At 37.2% G+C, this 24,091-nt stretch overlaps 1 protein-coding gene across 1 annotated transcript in view; it reads left to right on the forward strand.

Moving 5' to 3' along the window:
- LOC131143768 (ATP-dependent zinc metalloprotease FTSH 12, chloroplastic) overlaps positions 1-24,091 on the forward strand; it is a 167,438-nt gene that overhangs the window by 37,563 nt on the left and 105,784 nt on the right. Inside the window, exon 4 of the mRNA XM_058092080.1 lies at positions 22,326-22,597. Coding sequence (XP_057948063.1) covers positions 22,326-22,597 — 272 coding nt within the window. The remainder of the gene's footprint in view (positions 1-22,325; positions 22,598-24,091) is intronic.

Below are 24,091 nucleotides of genomic sequence, written 5' to 3' on the forward strand. Positions count from 1 at the left end.
ATAATTCTCTCAAGATTGCTAGCTACTCCCACTGGAACTAAACACGGATAAAAAATACTAAGGATGCTAGAGAGACAAGCCTGAATAAGCGTAATTCTACTGCCAAAGTAGAAAAGGGCACTCATTTGATAATCTAATCTCTTTGTAATCCTTTCCACTATTGGATTCTGAAAATCCGCCCCTTTAGGGTTCCCACCCAATGGAACCCCTAAACGTATTAGGGGCATTTTCAATAAACCACATGCTGCGTCTGCTGCCCAAATGCTAGTCCTCTCATCAGGTACATTTTGGGCTGCTAAACCACTTTCCCCATAATAATCTTAAGCCCATAAACTCTCTCAAACACATTAAGAATACCCTAAATTTTCTGAACGAGTGGTTATGATCGTCAAGAAAGAAAATGGTATCATCAAGACATCAACAAATTGAAGATGAAAAACTACCACCCTCTCATTCCCCACACATAATCCTTCAACCAACCCTCTATTGACTGCCCTATCCACCATCTTATTTAAGACATTAGCTACAAGTATGAACAAAAAGGGGGATAACGGGTATCCTTGTTTAAATTTCCATTTTCCGTCATGAAATGGCAATTCAATTTTTGCCCAATTTTTTTTTTTTTTTTTCAAAATCTCCCCAAATCATTCAAAATTTATAGGAATCAAAATATTTTTACCAAAATTTTTGAATACTTAACTATTGAACAAAATTTCCTTGGATTTGAAACTTGAGGTCAAAATCCTTAAAATTGGAATTTTTGTATTAGAAATTATTTTTTATGGTTAATTAGATAAATATTTTTACACAAAAATTTGAATATTAAATTTAAATTGTTTTAATTTTTATGAAAAAAATTGATAGGGTGCAAATTCGCAAATTTTAGAGGAATGGGTGGAGGGCCTTTCTTGCTGCTTTGTTAAAACTTTCATCGCCCACGAACGCTGGAGATGCCCTAGTTGTGGCTCAGTGAATGTTAGGTCAAAGGAGAATAGAGAGAGAAGTGTTTTATAGAGACTTATGCCGAATATCTCTGTTGCTGACATTACCAGAGGATCTTTTGCAATGAGTATGGAATTAGGAATGACAACCATATGTAATCACAAGAATTGGGGAGGATACTTTCCTCGCAGGAATCCCAATGCCATACGTGAAGGTGGGGAGGAAGCAGGGAAATATTTTAAAGTGGACAAGGCTGGGCCAGCCATTCAAGGAACCAATACAAATGGGCTGAAAAAACCAAAGCCAATATGGGTTATCAAAAAACTAAGCACTAGCCCAATTGAGGTTGTTGAAAAGGGTTCAACTTAAGAAACACAACATTATAGACTTGTGGATGAGGTGGTAGGCGACATAACATAATTTGCAAGTTTTGGTATTTCGGTTGAGCAGAGTTCAGGAATACTATGGCTGGGAAGGTCCGGAGGGTATATGCAATGGAGTAGAGATCCCCACGAAAAGTAGTGATGAAATGGAAACCAGGAATTAGTTCTTTCCTTTGTTCTCTTTGCCTAGAGAGGAGATGATGTCAAAATAAGAGGGACGGAGAAGGTGATTTGTTTTATGACTCGGAAGACGATATGGTAGCATAGTTGACTCTGAAAATGAATTATTAATTGATCAAATGGGACCCGATCTTGAATCCGCGGACGAGGAGGGTTTAATACAACTCTTTGAAGGTAATGACAAAGAGCTGGAGGAGCAGGGGCATTTTGAAAGTGAAGTTCGGAAACGATCCCACAAATAATTTGAGAGATATTCGTTTTATGTCAGATCCCGAGAATGCTAAAGCAGGTGTAAATTTTATCAATCATAATTTTGACCATTTGATAGCTTGAAATAATGAGGGGCATTTGTCATCCAACGTTGGCTTGGGCTAAGTATTTCTCCTGCAAATAATCTAGTTATTCCTTCTTGTGGTGTAGGTGGTGATGAGTTTGGGAAGGGTGATTTTCTCACGGAGGATCTTGGTCCATGTAGTATTGGTGAAGGTATTATTCCTCTTCCTATACCACACATTCTTTCTTCAAAAATTGTATGCCAAAGGGAAGACACTTATAGAAGAGTGGGCTGTGGATTTAGCTTTGAGGGTTGTGAGAGAGACTGCACAGATCCACAAAACTTCTTGGGGACCTAGGCTTGGAATTCAGACCCTCTAGGAATCTGGTGAGGGTGGGATTGATCCCTAGGATGTAAGAGAGCTTTTAAAACTTGGTCTCATCGATTAATTACTAGGGCAATAAAGGGGTAGAGAAGTGGGTGAAACATGTCATATTATGAAGACAGTAAATTGGAATGTTAGAGGTTTAAGGGGGGACTAGGAAAAGTAGCTTAATGAAGTCTTGGTAAAGTACTCCCCAGACATGGAAATGGTAGACATTGGGGGGGGGGGGGGGGGTTTGTTAAAAGTACTTGGGGTGGTCGTAGTAGGGATTGGGATCCTTCACACAACACCTTTGGTAGTATCCTCGACATGTGAGACTTTTGTTATGTATCCAAAGTGGACAAAATAGTGGTTCCCCCCCCCCCCCCCTCTTTTTTTTCTACGATTTTTGAAGTGAGAGGGAGGGTGCCGTGATGGGTTTCTTAGTATATATAGGCCTTTGCAACCAACTATTAGAAGCTCTTTTTGGGAAGAACTTTATTTTATGGTTTTTGGGCAAAGTGGATGGTGGGAGGTGTGTGGTGAAATTTCCTAGAGAGAAGAAAAAGAAAGGGATTTTTGGGGGGGGGGGGGTGGAGCTTCCGCTGGTATGCAGAGCTTTGACTTTTTGATTAGGGATTGTGGCTTGAGAGACACTCCCTTGGGGATTGTCTCTTTTCCTTGCTCTGTAGGGGGGGCTAGGGTGGTGGCAAGTATAGATTGGAAGAGTTAGAAAAGGAAGGAGTGATCCTTTCTAGGGAGGAAAAGGTTAAAAGGGTTTCTTTGAAGAACAAATTGGAAAAGCTAATTTTTAAAATATAAGAAGTTGGAGGTAGAAGACAAAGTTTAAATGGGTTAGAGATGGTGGTTGTAATTCTAAATTTTTTCATAGGATAGCCAACGGAATAATGAGGAAGAGTTTGATTAGGGATTTGGAGGTGGATGGGGGTGTTATTATCTTGGATTCTAATGTAATTGCCTTTTGAGATCACTGATTTTTAGTATGGGTGGAGGAATGCCATGGTTGAAGAGATGAATGCTTTATAGGACAATGATACTTGGGACTTAGTATCTCTTCCTTTTGACAAGTCTATGGTTGGTTGTCAATGGGTATACACTATGAAAGTCAACCCTGATGGTTCTGTGGCTCGTCCGAAAGTACATCTTGTTGCTAAGTGGTGTACTTAGGTGTATGGTTTGGATTATTTCGACACTTTTTTTTTTAGTTTCCAAACTTACATCAGTGCATCTATTCATCTCCTTGTCTATCACTTTTCACTGGCCTTTTTCATTTGTTAGATGTGAAGAATGCCTTCTTGCATGGTGATCTTGAGGAGGTTTATATGGAGCAACCCATTGGGTTTGTTGCCCAAGGGGAGTCAAACTTTGTGTGTTGGCTCAAGAAGGCACTCTATGGTTTAAAACAGTCTCCCAGAGCATGGTTTAGTCGATTCAGTGCTGTAGTACTTGAGTTTGGCCTACGAGGGTGTTCAGTGGATCACTCTGTGTTTTGTTGTCGTACTTCATTGGGCAAGATCCTTCTTATTTTGTATGTGGATGATATTGTTATTATAGAGTCTTAAACATTTTCAACAGACTAAGTTTCAAACCAATGATTTGGGACCGTTGAAATACTTATTGGATATAGAAGTATCTAGAACTCCTATGGGAACTGTTTTGTCATAAAGGAAGTGTGTTTTGATCTGTTGGATGAGACTGGATTGTTGAGATCATAATCAGTTGTTGCACCCATGGGTCCTGATAGCTTGTGTTGGATATGAGTGGTTAGTTGCCTAATCCCGGACGATATTGGAGACTTGTTGGAAGGTTGAATGATCTCACAGTCACTTGGCTGTACATATCTTTTGCAATAAATGTTGTGAGTAAATTTTTGAATTCTCCTAGGATAAGTCACCGGGACACAATAATTCGCATCTTGAGATATCTCAAAGGTACTCCTAGGAGAGTTCTTTTATATCGAGATTAGGGTCACACTTATATTTAGGGATATACAAATGCAGATTAGGCTTGGTCGCCTTTCGATGGAGGATCCGAAATTGGGTGTTCTATCTTGGTTTGTGGTAATTTGGTTTCTTGGAAGAGTGAGGAACAAACTATGGTGACTTGTTAAAGTGCTAAATTAGAGTATAGAGCTATGTCTCAGACTACTTATAAACTTGTTTGGTTGAAGAACATGTTAAGAATTGGGTTTTCCACATTCTTAGTCTATGGAGTTGAAGTTTGATAATCAAGCTGCTTTTCATATTGCCTCCAACTTGGTCTTTTATGAGCGAACGAAACACATTGAAGTTGATTGGCATTTTTTTTGGGCGAAACTTGTGCAAAAGCTCATTACTACCACTTATGTGAAGTCCGATAAGCAGCTTGCTGATTTGTTTACGAAAGGTTTGGAGGGTGCCCGTGTTAATTTTATTTGTAATAAGCTAGGAGCGTATGGTATTTATGCTCCAGCTTGAGGGGGAGTGTTAAAGGTTTTTTTTAGTCTTTTAATATTATTATTGAGTGTCTTAGTATGTTAGTGGGAGTTAGTTAGGGTATTATGGTGATTAGAATGTATTTGTTTTGTTTTATAAATGGAGGGAGAGACCTATCTTTAAGTTCAGTCATTTGTTTAATAAAAATCTCAACAAGATTCATCTTCTTTTAGCTAGGGTGCCATTCCATTTTGCTTTGAAAATATGTGGGTTTCTAATCCATCCTTTTGTCCTTTGAATAGGAAACTTGGGATAATTGCTCGTGTGGTGGTTGTTTTTTGTTGGGGGGGGGGGGGGGGCTTTAGGTTTATTAAGAGGTTGAAATCATTAGAGATAGCCTTGAAAAGTTGGAATATGGAAGTCTTTGGTAGTGTGCGGATTAGGAAGTTTAATATATTGAGAGATTGAAGATTTTGATCAAAAGAGGTGGGTCAAGGGATTTTGATCATAGGCGATGTTCTCTTAGAAATGATATGGGGTTTTCTAAATGGGGGAGGGGATGAGTTGGAGACAAAAATTTAGGTTTAAATGGGATAGCTAGGGGATTACAATAGTAGATTCTTTTATAGGATAGCTAATGGCAGACACAAGAGGAGTGTGATTAAAGAATAGGCATTGGATAGGGCAGTTGCTTTTGGGACCAAAATGTTATTGTTGAGTAGATTGCTAGGTTTCTTGTGAATCTCTTCAAGGAGGATAACATTTCTCGTTCTATGATTTGAGGGGTTGGACTGGTGTGCCATTTCTGATGAGTTATTTGCATGGTTGGAGAGACCTTTTGAGGATGATGAAGATAGGTGGGTGGTGTTTTTGCATGGATGTGGAGAATTCTTGTGGGCAAGATGGTCTTAACTTAATCCTTTTTTCAGAGTTTATTTTATTTTATTTTATTTTAAATATGAGTTAGTGAAGGTGTTTCTTGAGTTTCATGCCAATGGGGTGATTTCCTAACTTACTTCTATCACTTTAGTTCCCATAATAAGTGCTCTATTAACACTAGCAATTTTTATCCTATTGGTTGACCACAAGTGTATTTAAGATTATTGCAAAGGTCTTGGCTGATAGGATTAAGGTGGTGGCGGGGGTAACCACTTAGTTCTCAAGCAGATTTTGTGAGGGGTTGATATATTTTGGATGCTGTTCTTGTTGGTAATGAGAGGTTGTCGGGCATGTTAGGAGGAGTAAGAAGAAGGGTTTATCTTTTAAATTGGATTTTGAAAAGTCCTATGATAGGGTTGGTTAGTCTTTTTTGATAAAATTATTTGATAGGAAGGGGTTCCAAGCTAAGTGGCGGTGTTGGATTAGGGGTTGTCTCAGATTTACCGTCTCTTTTTTCCCCATAATAAATTTGTTTTGGGTAGAGGGTGTAAAATTCGTTTTTGGAAAGACCATTGGCTGGGGAATATTGTCCTGTCCACCTGTTTTCCTAGCTTATTTCATTTGAGCTCAGGATAAAAGGATACCATCTCCTCATCATTTGTTGATCCGGATTGTCCTTCACCTTTTTGGAGTTTTCATTTTAGGAGATTCTTTAAAAATAGGGAAACAGATGAGTTATCTTCATTGTTGGTCCTTTTGAATAATTGTCGGGTATCCTTGGAAGCTGGTAGCTGATCTTGGCTGTTGGATCCGTCAGGGATCTATTCTTGCAATCTTTTCGTGAATTCTTGGTTAGCGCTGTGTTTTCCTTTCTACTCTACAAAACTATTTGGAAGGCCAAAATCCCTCCTAAAATCAAAACTTATTTGGTTGGTTGTGCTTAATAGGATAAACACTAATAACTTGCTGCAGATTAGGAGGCCTTTAAAGGCTTTCTCTCTAGATATATATGTGCTTTGTTTTAACTGCTCAGAATCTGCCCCGCATCTTTTCTTGCATTGTTATTTTGCATGGAAGGTTTGGAACAAGTTATTCGGTTATTTTGAAGAAAGTTGGGTTTGTCCAGGGACAGTGGAGGAGTTTTGGGCAGTATCTTTTGTTGGGTTTGGTTGGAAGAAGGAAGGAAAAGCACTATGTATTAGTTCTATATTTGCAGCATTTTGGGGTTTGTGGAAGGAACGGAACCTGCATATATTTTCAAAGAAGAAATTAGCATTTTTTTGTTGGTGTGGGAGAAGATTCATTTTATGGCTTCTCTATGGGGTGTGGGAAATGGTAATTTCAAGGGGAGATGCTTCTCAGATATTCAGCGGGTTTGACATTCTCTGTTGACTTCTTAGGCTGCCCTGTTTTCCTTGGGCTGTATTTTACACTTTTTGGTTTTCTTATTTTGTTTTCATGAAGTTTCCCAGACTTTATTAAGGAGATGTCTCTTCTGATTGTACATTCTTATTCTACCTAATGAATTTCTTTTCATATCAAAAAATTTCTTTGTTTTTTAGTGGTCAGCCTAGGTCTTGGTTTTCTGCTTCTAGGGGTGTGATGCAATGGGGAGCCTTGTCTCCCTTTCTTTTTATCATAGTAGTTGATGTGTTGAGTAGGATGATTGATACGGCCATTGGTAGGGGTTTTGTCCAGGGTGCAACAGTTGGTAGGAATGATATGGTTGTTTCTTATTTGCAGTTCACCAATGATACCATTTTGTTCTTGTGAGATGACAGCAAATTTTTTTTTTTAATATTCTCTCTGTTTCATTGGTTTTCGGGTTACTCCCTGGTCCTAAGATTAATTTAGCTTAGGTGTGATCTAGCTGCAGTTAATCTGAGTCTGAAGATGACTTCTATGTTTGCTGTTCTTGTAGGTCATGGGATCCTGGAGTGGCATTTGACTTATTTAGGAGTTCCTTTAGGCAGGATCTTGCAGTGATTGCTAATGTTTCTAAATGTGTTGATAGGTGGAAGGGTCTGTTTTTTTCTTTGTGGCCACATTAGTCTAGTCCAGGCATGTCTTTCTTTGATCCCTCGTATTTTTTTTATACTTTTTAAAGATTCCAGTGGGCATTGCTAGCTGGTTAGAGTGGATTATGAGAGATTTCCTTTGGACAGGGTTGGTGAGAGGAAGGACCATCTTGTGAGTTGGGATGTTGTTTGTAGGTGTTTGGGGCAGGTGTTTGGGTCATGGTAAGTTGGTGTCTAAGAACAATGCTTTGGTGGGTATGTTGTTATGGCATTCCCCTTTGGAAACAAATTCTTCATGACATGTTATCAAAAAGTTTTTTTTTTTTTGGTAAGAAAGAATTTTATTTACACCAGAACCTGAAAGCACAAAGAAGGGAGGGCAAAAGGTCCTCCCAAGAAAGTGAAATACAGCCAAAAGCTCACAAAAGTAACTACAGAACGCTGCCCGCAATCCTTAACAAGATCAGGCAGTGGAAAACCCCGTAAAAACGTGAAAGAGTGGACCCGCATAGAGGCTAAAAAGACAGCTCTATCCCTATAGAATACAGGGCAAGTTATGTGATCACTGAATGTTCTCGCATTTCTTTTGACCCAATGCATCCTCAACATAGCAAAAGAACAGCACCATGCCAAAGCACTTCTCCCTTCTTGCTCTTACCAATACCCCAAAAGCTCACAAGCTAAAATTTGCCCACAGCACAAGGAGGCACCCAAGCTTCACCAAAGCAAGAGAAGAGGACGCTCCAAAGATGGGTAGCAACTCTATAGTGAAGGAAAAGGTGAGCATTCATTTCATTGGACTAGCAGCACATCACACGCATGTTAGGCATGAGAGTCATGTAAGGCCTTATGATTTGAAGCAACTCATGCGTGTTAATCTATTCAAAATCGTTGTCTAGATAAAAGTTAGAATGTTGGATGGGACTCGAGCCTTCCAAATGATGTGGAGATTTGAGGGGGCAAATAAAAAAGTTATTGGAAGAAAAAAGTCCTAAAAGATTACCTACCCACACTCTCTCATCCTCTCTCCTAAATGGAGCAAAATGATCCATTGTATTCAATAAAGTGGTCAATTTGACAACCTCCTTTTTGTCAAGATTCCCAAAGTAGTGTGTTATTAAAAAAAAAAAAAAAGATTCCCAAAGAAGTGGAAATCTTGCAAGTGAGAGGGAATCAACAACTTGAATGAGCTCTCTCCAATGCAAGGATCCTCCTAGAAACCAAACCCTATTGCTAATGCTCACTTTGAAATGGGTAAGTGGAAAGAAAAGTATAGCGACTTGAAACACGAACTTCCAGGGGCTAGCGTGAGAAACATAATGACTTCCTCTAGAGTTCCACCCATTCCAATGCATCCCACACTTACTTTTAAATACCTTGTGTGGCTTGTGCCACAAGGAGTTGTCCTTTAACGGGAACCTCCATGACTATTTTCCCATTAAAGAGATTTTTTGTTTTGGAAACCACTTTCTTGAGATCTACCCCCGGGGGGGGGGGGGGGATGGCATGAAACAAAGGTTTTGGTCTACTGAAAATCCCCCAAGTAAGAAGATGACTTGTCCTAATTTCGAGACCCGACCAAAGAAAGTCCGTCGTCATCTTGTCTAGAATCTTGGCCACGCTCTTGGGCACCTTAAAAAGATAGAAAGTAAATCAGAAGAAGCTGCACTAAAATGAGTGTGGTACAACCCCTAAGTACCCACTTTTCCACCCCCTCCAACCTTCTCCCGACTCTTTTAATCACAAGGTCCCAAAAAACTACGACTCCCAAAGGCTAAGATGGGTGAGTGACGACTCTTCAATAGCACATCCTACTATGACATTAAACCCCTCCTAAATCTTTCTACCCGCGTTGATGTTTGCGATCCACTCTTAGACAAGTTAATCTTCAAGAAAATCATTAACAAAATGAGGGACTTTTTGAATTTGTGGAGTGACCTCGAGCAACATCTCAGTATTAGAGATCAAATACCTCCACCTCCTCCTGACCAATTGAAGGCCCCCTAATCTCCCTTTGACCCTGTGCATGTGTAAGAATCCTACTAAGGACATCTCTAAATGGGTAAATAACAATGGACATAGCAGGTCTCCTTGCCTAAGCCCACGAGAGGCTTTAAACCACTTTCTCGGTTGCCCATTGAGATAACAAAAATATTTGTTGAGCTTAGGCATCCTCTTATCCATCTTCTCCACAAAGCTTTTTCCTACATCACATAATCCACGAATCCCCGATTCACCCTATCATATGCCTTGTCGAAGTTCAACTCCTCTTCCCCCCCCCCCCCCCCACCACTAGATCCTCCACCACCTGATTGGCCACTAGAACTGCATCTAAAGTTGTCTATATATAATGAAGGTGGATTGAGTTGAGGACACTATCTTTCTCAACACCTTTCTATGTCTTTTAGATAAGACTTTAGATAGAATTTTATATGGGCTAGTGATGAGATTGATAGGTGTAAAAAATCTCTCACCCTCCAGAATCTTTCCTTCTTGGAGATTAGAGTCAGGAGTAGAATTCACACTTTTACCCACCATCCTGTTTTTATGGAACTCCTCGAAGAATCTCACTTTTTGCATCATCTCCCATTTTTTTTTTTTGGAAAAGGCCATTGGGAACCTATTGGGGTATGAGGTTTTCTCCTTGCGTATATGAAACACCGTTTTTTAACTAATTCAACCTTAAAAGGCCGCTCTAGTCATTTGGCTGGAGTTGAATCAGTGGGACACCAATCCAATGATTCCAATCCCTCTAGCTTCAATCTACTTTGGCAATTCTTAGAAAGAATGTTTTTATAACAATTTGTAATGTGCCTAATCAGTTTGTTGCCCATCACCTCGCCTTGGAATCTACTTTGAATTCCTTAATAAAATTCTTCTTCCTCCCATTAGTCATTTTGTTAAAGAACCTTGCTTTACAACCCCCTTTAGTGGTCCATTTCACCTTTGATTTTGGCACCAACTCATTTCCTCTCTTAAAATCAACTCTTCTAGATCATTGCAAAGTCTAACCCTTCTTGTCCTACTTGACTCATATATCATATAACATATCACACTTTTCCCAAGAAGTATAATTTTTAGTCTCTTAACATTCCCAAAAGACATGTTCATTTCATTTCTTTAGCTTCAACTTCATGTGCCCTAGTTTTTTCATTAGTTTAAAACCCTCCCACCCTTGTATCAAACACCCCCATGGAACTCTTATGCGCTTCCTAAACGAGGGGCGGTGTTGGGTCCCGGTGCATGTGTTGGAGTCAAGGAGCACAAGGCAATGATCTGAGACAGGCCTGGCAAGTATCAACAAATGGATATGCATATTTCCATCTTATGTACTTTTGAGGGCGTCCTTCCTTCTCATAATTCATGAACGACACAAATCTCTCAAACTCGATGGCCGACTTTTTGGCATTTTTCCTAACCTCATGCTCCTCCGACTTCACATTGACTTTCTACCATTGGAATTCACTAGAGACCAACTCAACTCATCTAGGAGATCTTGGGCATCTAGGTTTTGCCTCTCATCTGCAATTTCCCTCCTGGCAGACTCCTTTCATGGCCAAGGCAACCACTAAAGCTACTCTGCCAAGCTTGCTGCGAGGGGCTCCGGTGAATAGCCTTTCACTTTCAGCCCTTGAAGCAGTTTCTAATGAGCTCGCAGAGCCAACTACACGAAATTGGCTAGCAACTATGAAATAATTATAGCAACCGTGGAATATCATCTGTATTTCACAGTCTATGATTTAGTGAAAGAGCCTGAACTGCAGCAAGGGCTTTCTGATCTGCAGTAGCTTGATCTATTTTACTAATTACACCAATGGTTCTGATGCCATCTCAATCATATTCCTTGATTGAGAAGAATAAATTTCATGTGCTTGAACAGCAGGAACAATTAAGTAGTGAAATGGCATCATTGTGCTCAACATAGTTGCTCATCTGTACTTGTGCATAGCTTGAAATATATTTCATTCTATTTTTGTTAAATAACCTTCACTGAATCTATCTTGGGCGACGGTTGTGGAGTGGCTTGGGAGGCCAGGCTAATTGTGGTTGGTGGCATAGGCACGCTAGCTGCTGCAGAGTTGTGTGGCTGCGACAGGACAAATGAAAAAAGGGGGGGGGGGGGGCTCAAGTTTGGCCTGCCGGACAATGGGTGGGATGCTAATTTTATAGCTATAGACTATAGTTACTCATAGGGGTCCATGGAAATTTATTTCACAGGTATTTTTTTTTCTACTTGCATTGAATATGAAGTGGGATATGGTTGTATGGTAAGTTTGGAAGGATTTCTTGGTATGTGAACTGTGTTTTCAAGCTGACTTTCCTTTTATTTTTGTGTTACTTTGTGTCTTGATGCACTTGTTTATTTTTTATTTAATTTAATTCATGACACTAAGGTTTATTGGTATATAAAATTTTGTAGAAATCTTAATGATACGGAGGCTGAGGTGCTCTCTTCTCTTTTGCCAAAAATCAGGAAATGGTCTCAGACATTAGGTGTAGAAGATGTGATTTTCGAGTCATTATTTGCTTTGCTTTGGAAAATTGGTGGGCCTTACAGGTATGGGCCTAGTCGGGTGGGGTTTGTGGTATGGATAGGTTGAGTTCTGTGATTGGACATTTTCTGAGGCTGAAAGTGCTTTTCTGGGGCCTAGGCGGATAGTGGATGCTACTTTGAATTCGTGGAAGGTGTTCGTAGCAGGAAGAGAGGGGGTTGCGTTAAAACTCGATTTTGAGAAGGGCTTATGATCGAGTTTGTTGGAGTTTTCTAGGTAAGTCTATATAAGTCTATGATCTGGCAAATCTTTTTTTGAGTTGTTGATCTGTTCTAATTTTTCATTCCTGATCTTCCCTATAATTTGGAAAGGGCTCCCTAAAAAATTAAGGCTATCACTTGGTTGGTTGTGCTTAATAAAATAAATACTAACAACTTGTCACAAATCTGAATATTTTTGAAGGCTCTTTCTCCTGATGCTTGTGTGATCTGTTTCGAGGATTCTGAGACTGCTTTTCATCTATTTTTACACTGCTACTTTTCTTGGAGGATTTGGAATAAGCTGTTTGGTATTATGGGGGAGAGTTGGAGACGCCATGTACCGGTGGAAGACTTACTAGCCATTTCTTTTACAGGTTTTGGCAGAAGGAAGGATAGTGCAGCCTTGTGGAGGTGTGGTTTATTTGCAATTTTATGGGGGATTTGGATGGAAAGTAATGCACGGATATTCTCCATGAAAAAATTAATATGGGAGCTGGTTTGGATAAGATCCTGTTTTTGGCATCACTGTGGTGTGTTGTATTTGGTTTTTTCAGTGGACATAGTTTCCAAGAGATTGAAACAGACTGAAGGAATGTGCTGGCTTTCTAAATTTCTCTTTTTTCTGTAGGTTTAGGTTAACTTTTCTGGTTTGTTCCAAATTTCCTTTGGGAGATATGTATTTCTCCCTCGTGTAGACTGAAGTATAATTTTCTTTTCCTATAAAAAAAAATTCTATGTTATGAAGCGTTTTGGTGAGAAGCAGCAGGCTTTGATGTAGGTGGTTGTCCATTGCCTCAATTCAGGTCATTATTAATACAACAACAACAACAACAACAAAAAAACCAAGCCTTAGTCCCACTAAGTGGGGCTGGCTATATGAATCCTTTTCCGATCACAGAGCACACTTGAAGCACTTCTCCATTTTACCCAACTTGCTTTAACTTTATGCATTACATCATCTTTAATTTCTCCTTCAGCTTGCATAATAGATCCAAGGTATCGAAATCTACAAGTGCTATTTATTTCTTCATCATCAAGTTTAAGTTTGTCTCCAATATTCCTCCTATCATTACTAAAATTACATTTCATATATTTTGTCTTATTTCTACTTATCCTAAAGCCTCTAGATTCCAAAGCTTCTCTCCAGAATTCTAACTTAGCCTCTACTCCATCCCTACTTTCGTCAATTAATACAATATCATCTGCAAACAACATACACCTTGGAACCTTCTTTTGAGTACTCTTAGTCAATTGGTCCATTACTAAAGCAAAAAGATAAGGACTCGAAGCAGATTCTTGATGTACACCTATGGTGATTGTAAATTCTCTAGTTTCTCTATCTATAGTCCTTACACTAGTCATTACTTCATCGTACATATCCTTAATGACATCAGTATACCTACTACATACACCCTTTTTTTCCAAAACCCACCATAGAACTTCCCTAGGTATCCTACCATATGCTTTCTCAAGGTCAATAAATATCATATGTAAGTCCCTCTTCTTTTCCCTAAACTTTTCTATTAATCTTCTTAAAAGATAAATAGCTTTTGTGGTAGATCTCCTAGGCATAAAACCAAATTGATTTTCCGAGACCTTCATTTCTAACCTTTATCTTTGTTCAACTACCCTTTCCCATAGTTTTATCGTATGATTTATAAGTTTAATTCCACGATAGTTATTACAATTTCGAATATCTCCTTTATTTTTGTATATAGGTATTAAAGTGCTTCTCCTCCATTCATCTGACATTTTCTTAGTTTTTAAAATTGTATTAAATAAATCAGTTAACCATATAATTCCGTTATCACCTAAGCATTTCCAAACTTCAATTGGGATGTTATCTGATCCCCTAGCTTTCCCATTTTTCATCTTTTTCAATGCAAACTTAATTTCGTTAACTCTAATTTTGCGAATAAATCTCATATTTTTAGTCTTCTCAGCATTTGACAATTCTAAGCTTAAGCCTTCTATTTGGTTTTCATTAAACAACTTACTTAAGTAACTTCGCCATCTTTCTTTAATGTCTTCGTCCTTAACCAAGATAATATCATCCTCACTTTTTATACATTTTATATTTCCTAAGTCCTAACTCTTTCTTTTCTCTAGCTTTAGTAAGTTTAAATATATCTCTTTCCCTTTCTTTTGTACCTAATCTATCATACAAACTATTAAATGATCTATATTTAGCTTCACTAACAACCTTTTTTGCATCTTTTCTTGCCTCGTTATATTTTTCGAAGTTATCTCTGTTTCTACATTTTTGCCATGTTTTATACTAGATTCTTTTTGTCTTTATGATTTTTTTTACATCTTTATCCCACCATCAACTCTCTTTGCTATTCGAGAATCTTCCCCTTGATTCACCTAAAATCTGTTTTGCTATCTTTTTTGAAATTAGGAATAGCTTCCCAAGAGAAGGGGGGGGGGGGGGGGAATTGACTTTTAAAAATTTCTTTTAACTTCTTTTAAGAATCCTTAACTTCTTTAAACACTTAACCAATTCTTTAACTTGTTTGTTTAATTTCACCAATCACACAAGAACTTAGTTCTTTTATCCAATCAATAACACAATTAAACAACCAATCAATTAAACACAATCTTCAAACCAAACAATCAATTTATTTGCCAAGTACAAGTTAAACATCAAACAACCAAACCAAGATATCAAGTATTTAGCACTTTGGTAATATAAGATCTTGAGATTGTTTGTTTGTTTATATAAGCCCTGTGATTATGAATTTGAAAACCTTGTGAAGAATGTAATTTAATATTCAACAATCCTTTCACAAACACAATAAAGCTTTTGTAGTCAGCCCTAGATATAAATTTTAATCAAGCCCTGTATATATGGATTTGCTTAATATGATGTTCAATACTACATTCAATCACTTTTTCCAAATATTCAAAACTCAAATAAACTTTCAGTTAATTTATCTTTGAGTGTTTAACCAAGAAACGTACTCCCGTATGGTTTTCGCAAGATATGGTTTCACCAACGTACTCCTTTTCGGTTTCCACAACCCAAATCAAAATTAATCTTTAAGTTTACTTGATTTCCAAATATGCGTGGTATATTTGATTTTCAATTTAAATCATCCACGCAATTTAAATATGTACTGAAAATAAAGAATAGGGAAAGAGAGAGTGAGACGGAGATTTTTACGAGGTTCGGCTTATACCCAGCCTACGTCCTCGCCTTTGGCGAACCACCAAAGGATTACTAAACTTGTTCTGTTGACGGGAGGAACAAACCTTTACAATACTCCTTGGTTAAGGCTAGAGCCCGCCTTCTCCAAACGATATCCCCTCATCCGGTCACTCCTTACATAGGTTAGAGCCCGCCTCTCTAAGCAATATCCCCTTGCTTGGCCAACGATCCAAACAACCCTTGGAATCGTCAATCTACAATAAACAAATCAAATATTTGTGTACAAATAATTTGCTCCTAAAAGAGCTGATTAGTATAACAATTCAGAACTATATACTTCAAAGTAAATAACAATATGAATATTCAAATTGAAGCTCAAGGAAGTATATCACCAATTTAATTCTTTCAATGAATGAAAGATTTCAGAATTGTAGCACAAACTTGGTGAGGAAAATCAACAAGAACTCAGTAAGCTTTGTGCAAGTTGAGATCAAGAGAGAGCTTTGAAAATTTGAGAGCAATTTGAGGGATTTTGAATTTTTGCTGAATTTGAATTCTTGATGTTTTTTTTATTTATTTTTATTCAATCATCTTTGAGGCTTATTTATAGACTTTAAAAGGTGAGTAAATTGGTCCCCAAGTGTTTTGAAATATCCCCCAAGATTCCATAAATTTCAAGCCATAAATAACCCCATTTAAAAATTTGACCGTTATGAGAAAAAATCAAAACAGCCGCGTGGCAGTCGCCTGCCCATTCCGCCAGTCGCCTACCATGAAATTATTTAAAGGAACAGCAGGGGCAGTAGCGTGGCAGTCGCCTGCCAGAACTAAGGCAGTCGCCTGGCATGCACGCATGCTGCTGTCAGCTTCGAGTACCCTTCTGTTTTTCATTCATAACTTTTTCTGTATAACTCCAAATTTGATGATCTTGGTGTCAAATGAAAGCTAAGAGAAAATCCTACAACTTTCATGTTGAACACTTTTTAATATAAAGAATTTTTGATAGATAAAAATACATCTCAATGCACATGTATAAAAATTAACAGCATTTTGAAAATCCTCTTTTTGATGCTTTTCATTCCAAAAATGATTCTAACCTTTTTGAAATAATTTTTGACCTTATAAAAATATTTTCCAAGTATGTTTAAAGGTATCTAGGTCCAATAAATTAACCTAAGAGCTTCATGTATCCATATTGAAATTATTTGAAGTACTTACATGAAATTTCCTATAAACTCCTTCAAATTTCCAATTCTTGAATACCTTGAGGTCTTTATGCTTGCTTCATCTTTCTTTGAGCTTTCATAAAGTTCTCATTAATCCTCATGCTCTCATGATCTTCAAGCTTTATCTTTAAATTCATTTTGAATCCATGCTTCAAGCTTGATATAAATCATCATTCTTTAAAATATAATCTTTCCTGAATTCTTTAACCTTGCATTCATCATTGAGTCCTAAAAATACATCACTTAAACAAAGCATGTTAAGTTTTACTTGTTTGTTAGCATCAAAACAAGATGTTAAGTCTTGTAAGGCTAACATTTTTAATAGAGCTAGTTAATCTATTCCAAAGAGTATTTGTATCTATCCCATCCTCTATGGTCCAATCCCCATGTTTGAGCATTTTATCTTTAAATTTTATTATATTTTCTCCTTTAAGGTTCCACCATCTAGTTCTCTTACATTGGTTTATTTTATCTTTTTTCTTCCATTTTTTAATACATATATCTAACACTAAGACTCTATGTTGTGTGGATATGCTTTCACCTGGAATAATTTTATGATCCTTGCATGATAAACGATCTACCCTCCTAGTTAGAAGAAAATCTATTTGACTTCTATTTTGTCCACTTTTACAGGTTATTAAGCATTCTTCTCTCTTCTCAAAGCAAGTATTCATTATACTAAAATCATGAGATATAGCGAAATCTAAGATCATCTCCCTAGACTCATTTTTGTCTGCATATCCATATCCTATATGTATCCTCTCATAATTTAAACTATCTTTTCCAACATATCCATTCAAATCTTCTCCTATAAGTATTTTCTCAGTCCCTGGTATGCCTTGTATAATACTATCCATATCTTCCCAAAATTGTCTCTTAAAATTTTCTGCTAAGCTGACTTGAGGTGCATAAGCACTAATGATATTTATTATCTCTTGTCCTAATGCTATCTTGATTGTTATAATTCTATCCTCTACTCTAGTTACATCCACAACACTATCTTTTAAGTTTTTGTCTATAATAATGCTTACTCCATTCTTATGTTTTTCTTTTCCAGTATACTAAAGTTTAAAACCTGATTTATTAATTTCTCTAGCTTTCTCCCCGACCTACTTAGTTTCTTGAAGGCAAATTGTATTAGTTCTTATTCTGATCATTGTATCCACAATTCCCATGCTTTTACCCGTAAGCGTCCCTATATTCCAAGTTGCTAATCTAATCCTAGTTTCTTGATCTAATGTCTTTACCTGCCCACGTCCAGAATGATGCAAGAACCCTCGCATATTTGACACCATACTCGGGAGCCGACACGGCGCGTCGCTTTGGGGTGACGACCTAGCCCATCCTCGCCCACTTTTCACTACACCCAGGTGGGTCAAGTGCAACGCGCCGCTAGTAAGGGACGCCCCAACAAAAATGATTCATATCATAGTGATCTGACAAATTTTACGTTGGCTGTCAGCTACCTAACGCAACCCTCCTCCTTTACCCGGGCTTGGGACCGGCTGTGTGTGAAAAAATTAGGACATTAAGTGCATCACAGGCGGAGTTTCAGGTCATTATTAGTGGAGAACCTAAATCATGGTTTAGGGCTTCAAGAGTGGTTAGGCAAAGGGATCCACTTTCTCTTTCTTTGTTTGTTCTGGCGGTGGATGTTTTGAATAGATTGATAGATAGGGCAGTAGACATAGGGTTTGCGAGAAGGATTTAGGTGGGGACTGAGGGGGTTGTAGTGTCTCATTATAGTTTGTAGGTGAAACTATTTTTTCCTCCTTAGAAGATTGTTTCTTTTAAATGTGCTTAGTATTTTACAATGGTTTGAGTGGGTTTCTATTTTAAAAGTAAATTTGGGGAAGAGTGGAATAACTTGTACTAATCTGAGCAATTCTTGATCTTTGGTGTTGTTTTTTTCAGTTGTGTGGTATCTTGGTCTGGCTTTTGACTTATTGCGTGTTTCTTTGGATTTTGTTAGTTTTTGGGATTATTGTGGTGTAGAAAGTGTCTGTTAAAGCTTGATATATATTGTTGGCCCACAATCTAATAGTTTAAGCTTTTAGGTAAAATGGTAATCTAACCTGGTATTAGAGTTGGTTATCAAGAGGTCCTGGGTTCTAGTCTTGTTGCCTGCGTTTATTGTGTGCGTTTAAAAAATATTATTGTTTTCCCTCTCATGGGTGTTATTTATTGTGTGTTTATCTCTCCACGTACAGTCGGACTGCAAGTGCGAGGGAGTGTTTGTACAACTTGATATACATTGTTGGCCCACAACCTTATAGCTTAAGCTTTTAGGTAAAGTGGTAATCTAACAGTGTCAAGTGTTTGTACAGTTGTAAGGGTGCTTTATTTTCTCTAAGCAGATGCATAACCCATATTTAGGCTGCACTTTGTAGTATCCCTCTCCGTTCTTGGCTATTTTTAGAATTCTAGTAATGGTATCTAGGAATATTGAGTCATGACTCATTCAAGACTTTTTGTGGTTTAGGGTGGTGGAGGAGAAGGACATTTGGTTAGTTGGGATATTGTTTTTGTAAGTCCTAGAAGGAAGTGTGTTTGGGTCTTGGCTAGTTGGTGTCTAAATATATTGCTTTTAATTGATAATAGCTTTGGTGGTTTCTCTTAGAGGAGAATTCCCTTTGGCACAAATTTATTATATGCAAGTTAGCATGCAAGAAAATGGGTGGGCTGCAAATATGTGTTTAGGATGTTGCTTTGAGAGTTGTTGGGGGTGTATTTTGTAAGTTGAATTATCCCTCATTCCAAAGTTGTTATTGGTAATTGTTTTTGCATTTATTTTTGGGAAGACATTTAGGTGGGTGATTCTGTGCTTTGCACGTTTCTTCTCATCTGCATCCGCTTTCTTAAATGCATAATGGAGTTATTTCTTCCTTTTGACCTTTTGAGATTTCCATTTTTGAAGGTCTCTTGATAATAGGGAAGAGTTGGAGCTCTCTTCTTTGTTGTGCTTGTTGGAGGGTTGTTGTCCTTCCATTAGGAGGGACTATTGGTTGTGGGACTCATTCTTTTGGGGGGTGTTCTTGTGAATCTTTCTTTGAGCATTTGATATGTTGAACCATGTCCTTTTTGCTTCCTTGTGCTTTTTGGAAGGCCAAGCCCCTCTAAGATGAAGGGTTTTTTTTTTTTATAATAATTATCTTTTTTTATTTTTTAATAAATTTGATTAAAATGTTCTTAATAAAGTTAACTCCAACAATCTGTTGCAAAGTGGGAGGCGTTCAAGGCACTTTCTCCAGAAGTTTGTTTGTACTTTATGTTTCAGCAATTCTGAATCTGCTTTCACCTTTTCTTACTTTGCTCCAATGCTCCTTTTCTTGGAGGGTTTGGAATAAATTTTTTAGGGGTTTTCGGAGAGGGTTGGGTTTGTATGGAGTCCGTAGTGAATTTTTGGTTGTTTCCTTTAGAGGATTTGAGAGGGGTAGACATGGTTAAACATTACAGAGGTGTGGGTTTTTCACTGTTTTGTTGGGTATATGCATGCAAGGTCTTAAATTTTGATTTCGACTCAAATTTAGAAGCGCTCCAAAAGTACAGAAATTTTGATTTAGATGTCAATTTTGATTTCAATTTGGAAAAATAATGGAAATCTGTAGTAAAGCATGAAATTTTTTTATGAAGCTGTAGAAATGATTGATAGACATTATAATGTAAGTTTTAGGACTAATATATTACAAGTAAATACATCTATGCTGTGTATGAGGTGGAGAAGTTGTAATATAATTTGTGCATCAAACATATTTGTAAGATAATGTACGTTAAACATATTTAATGAATCAGTTAAAACAAATGAAATTCATAAATCATTTAAATATTATTTATTATACAAATAATAATAATTTAAACATGAATGGTTAAATAAAATGTGGTGGTAGGTTTATTTTTTCATATAATTTCAAAAGCACTTGTAATAATCTTTTGTTTCTATAAAAATAAATAAAATAATTTAAGAGAGAAATTTCACTTCATTCCTGAATCTCTCATTTGAATTTTGAGAAAATTTCATTGCATAGTTCAAATTTCGACAAGTTTTGTTAAAATTTCAAGATTGTGATAAATTTAAGATGATTTGTTGAGATTTCGATGGAAATTATGGAAGACGGAAATTGACTGCCATTTCAATTTCGAGGGTCATGGATATTGGAAATTTCGACGGAAATGCGGACAATTTCATGGAAATTTAAGACCATGTATGCATGGAATGTAATGCATGTATATTCATGGGGAAGATGTCTTGGTCTTTGCTCCGAAATAGGATTATACATATGGATTCATTGTCGGCATTTGATGCTGATCACAGGGATGTGTTTTTATGTTGTTTTTATTTTATGCCTTCTCGTCTCTTCCGAGGAGGATTTCTGATGCTCCCTTTTGTACCTTCTTTTTTTCAATGGAAGCTTCTTTTTCTATATATAAAATGAGGTTAGCTCTAACAATCTGTTGCAGGTTCATTGGTCATGCATGTCTCTTTCCCTGGATTTGTGCAGTATGTGTTATGTTAATAGTGAGGATCATGGGCATTTATTTCTTCATTGCTCTGTAGCTTGGTGTTTATGGAGTAAGATTTTTTGTTTGTGGGAATGGTAGACTTGTCCTTGGTATTTGGAGGATTTTTTGTTGGTTGATTTTGTTGGCTTTGGGAAACAGATGGCAAAAGTTTTGTGGCAGTCTGCTTTTCTTTGCAGCTATTTGTGTTATCCATCGATCTTATTATGATATTTTATTTATTTATTTTATTGGCCGGAGTGGGGGATGGGGCATCATTGTGGGCGTTCACTTCTGAATGGTTTTGTAATACCGTCTTCTTTGCCATTTGGTGGGATAGGTTGGCTTTTTTAGCTTGGTTTTTATTTTTCCCTCTGTTTGTAGTAGTTTTTGTTTTTGCTTTTATTTTTTATTGTGAGGAACTCTTATCCTCTCTGTATTTTTTTTTTCTTTATTAATGCATTTCTTCTTTTCTATCAGGAAATCATGGTTTGTCCTAGAAATATATAACTAGATAAGTGTGAGCACATGTAAAATAAGTTGTACTAAGAATCTCTGTGTACAGAAAGTGAGTAAATCCTGATGTAAATTAGCTTGCCGAATGCAAACCCTCTCTTGGTTATATTATAGAAAAAATTTGGTGCTGTTCCAAAACAAATCCATTTTCCCTGTTTAGGCCTATTTGTCTCATCCTGGACTTTCATGCAATGATTCAATAAGAAAAATGGTTTTTTCTCTATGGTAAGGAAATTTCCAGCAAAGAAATGTTGTATTTGCAGTTAGAGGAAAATTTTAATTATTATCTTCTTCCTAGGCCTACTGCCTCTACTGGATCTTAGTGTTCCATCAGGGTGCCTTTTTCAGTAAAGAAGTTGCTAAAGGGTCAGGCCCATCCTTCGTCCCGGAAGGCCACCCCTTGCTGAACCAACTCAAGAGGCAAGAGCAGCCATTTGGTGGAACATAATCAGATTCCGCACTGCCTGGGTGTGAGCATGCAACGCGCTATATATGTCATAACCTTAACCTTCGCATTAGGAATCTTTTGGATATATTTATGAAAGAGGTTAAACTTTGTGACAATTTTTATTGTTTTCAAATTCTGTTGGAAGACTCTGTTTCTGCTGAAATATTTTTTTTTACTAATGTTGAATTATGACTGTTGCAATTGATTTAATGATTTATGATGACATCCGGACTTTATTTTTCTTGTTTGGCATGTGAAGAACAAGAAAATAGGGAAACATGGCGTGAGAGGCTTTCTACATGGAAGGAAATTCTGAGGAAGGATAAGTTGGCTGAGCAAGTTAATTCCTTAAATTCCAAGTATGTTGTTGAATTTGACATGAAAGAGGTGGAGAATAGTCTTTGCAAAGATGTGGTGAAAAAGATGACAGACACACAAGGAGCGAGGGCACTATGGATATCTAAGAGATGGTGGCGCTACCGTCCGAAACTTCCTTACACTTATTTCCTTCAAAAGCTTGATTGCTCTGAGGTGTATTATTTCTTTTCCCTTGTTATTTATATTTTCAACATTGTTTTACTGCTATCATTGTGATTTTTACTGCATTTTGGCTAATTTTAAGTAGCCCACAAAAACTCTTTAGTGGGTAAAATGATATTGTTAGATAAATGAAGAATTTATGTTAGAATAGATAAGCAATTATAATTTATAACGCAGCAGAGGACAAACAGTTGTCCTGAGACAGAAAAATAAACCAAAGACAATCTGAAATGACATTGCCCTCCACTTATGTTGCACATCAATGAAGGTTCCTCAAAATTGTTAGTTCGGAGGTAAACCATTCCAGTAAGGAAGTAAATTCTGTTGTCTATAGGGGTCAGATGGTTTATGCCCCTTGAAAGGAAGTGCAGATGGGTTTTGATACAACAACAACAACAACAACAAGCCTCAAGTCCCACTAGGTGGAGTCGGCTACATGAATCCTTTCCCGCCAATTCATCCGATCCAGAACGTTTTCCTTTATTAGATTAAAGGCTATTAAATCCTTCCTCACTACGTCATTTCAAGTTATTTTAGGCCTACCCCTACCCCTACCCCTCTTCATGCCACCAAAAATAACTAACTCACTTCTCTTCATAGGTGCTCTACTGGACCCGTGTTTCAAGTGCGAAAGCCATTTAAGTTGCCCCTCCCTTTTCTTGTTTTCAACCGGTGCTATACCTAGATTATTGCATATATGCTCATTTCTTACTTATCTTTTAATGTTAAACCACTCATCCACCTTAACATATGCATCTAAGCAACTTTCATTTTTCATACATGTTTCTTAGTTGCCCATCATTCTGAACCATAAAGAATAGTTGGCCTTATAGTCATCTTATAAAATTTTTCCTTTTAATTTTAAGGATATTCTACGATCACACAATACACCTGACGCACTCCTCCATTTTAACCAACCTATATTAATTCTCTATTATACATCTTCTTCAATTTCCCCATCAACTTGCATAATAGATCCAAGATATCTAAATCTATCAATGCTATTAATCTCTTGATCATCCAGTTTAATCTTCTCTCTATTGCTACTCCTTACATTACTGAAATTACATTTCATATATTTTGTCTTATTCCTACTTATCCTATACCCTTTAGACACTAATGTGGCTATCCAAAGTTCTAGCTTAGATTCCACTCCACTTCTACCATCATCAATCAACATGATATCATTTGCAAACAACATACACCAAGGGATCTCATTTTGGATATTCCTAGTTAGTTCATCAATTACTAAAGTAAAAAGATATGGATTTAAAGTAGAACCTTGATGTACTCCTATTGTGATTGGAAACTATCTAGAATCTTCTCCTGTAGTCCTAACGCTAATCACTACTCTATCATATATTTCCTTAATGACCTTCGTATAACTACTGCAAACTCACTTTCTTTTCTAATTCTCATGAAAGAACTTTGCTAGGTACTCTATCATAAGCTTTCTCTAGGTCATGCAAGTCCTTCTTTTCCCTG

Source organism: Malania oleifera, chromosome 12 (assembly GCF_029873635.1).
Source record: "Malania oleifera isolate guangnan ecotype guangnan chromosome 12, ASM2987363v1, whole genome shotgun sequence".
Lineage (NCBI taxonomy): Eukaryota > Viridiplantae > Streptophyta > Magnoliopsida > Santalales > Ximeniaceae > Malania > Malania oleifera.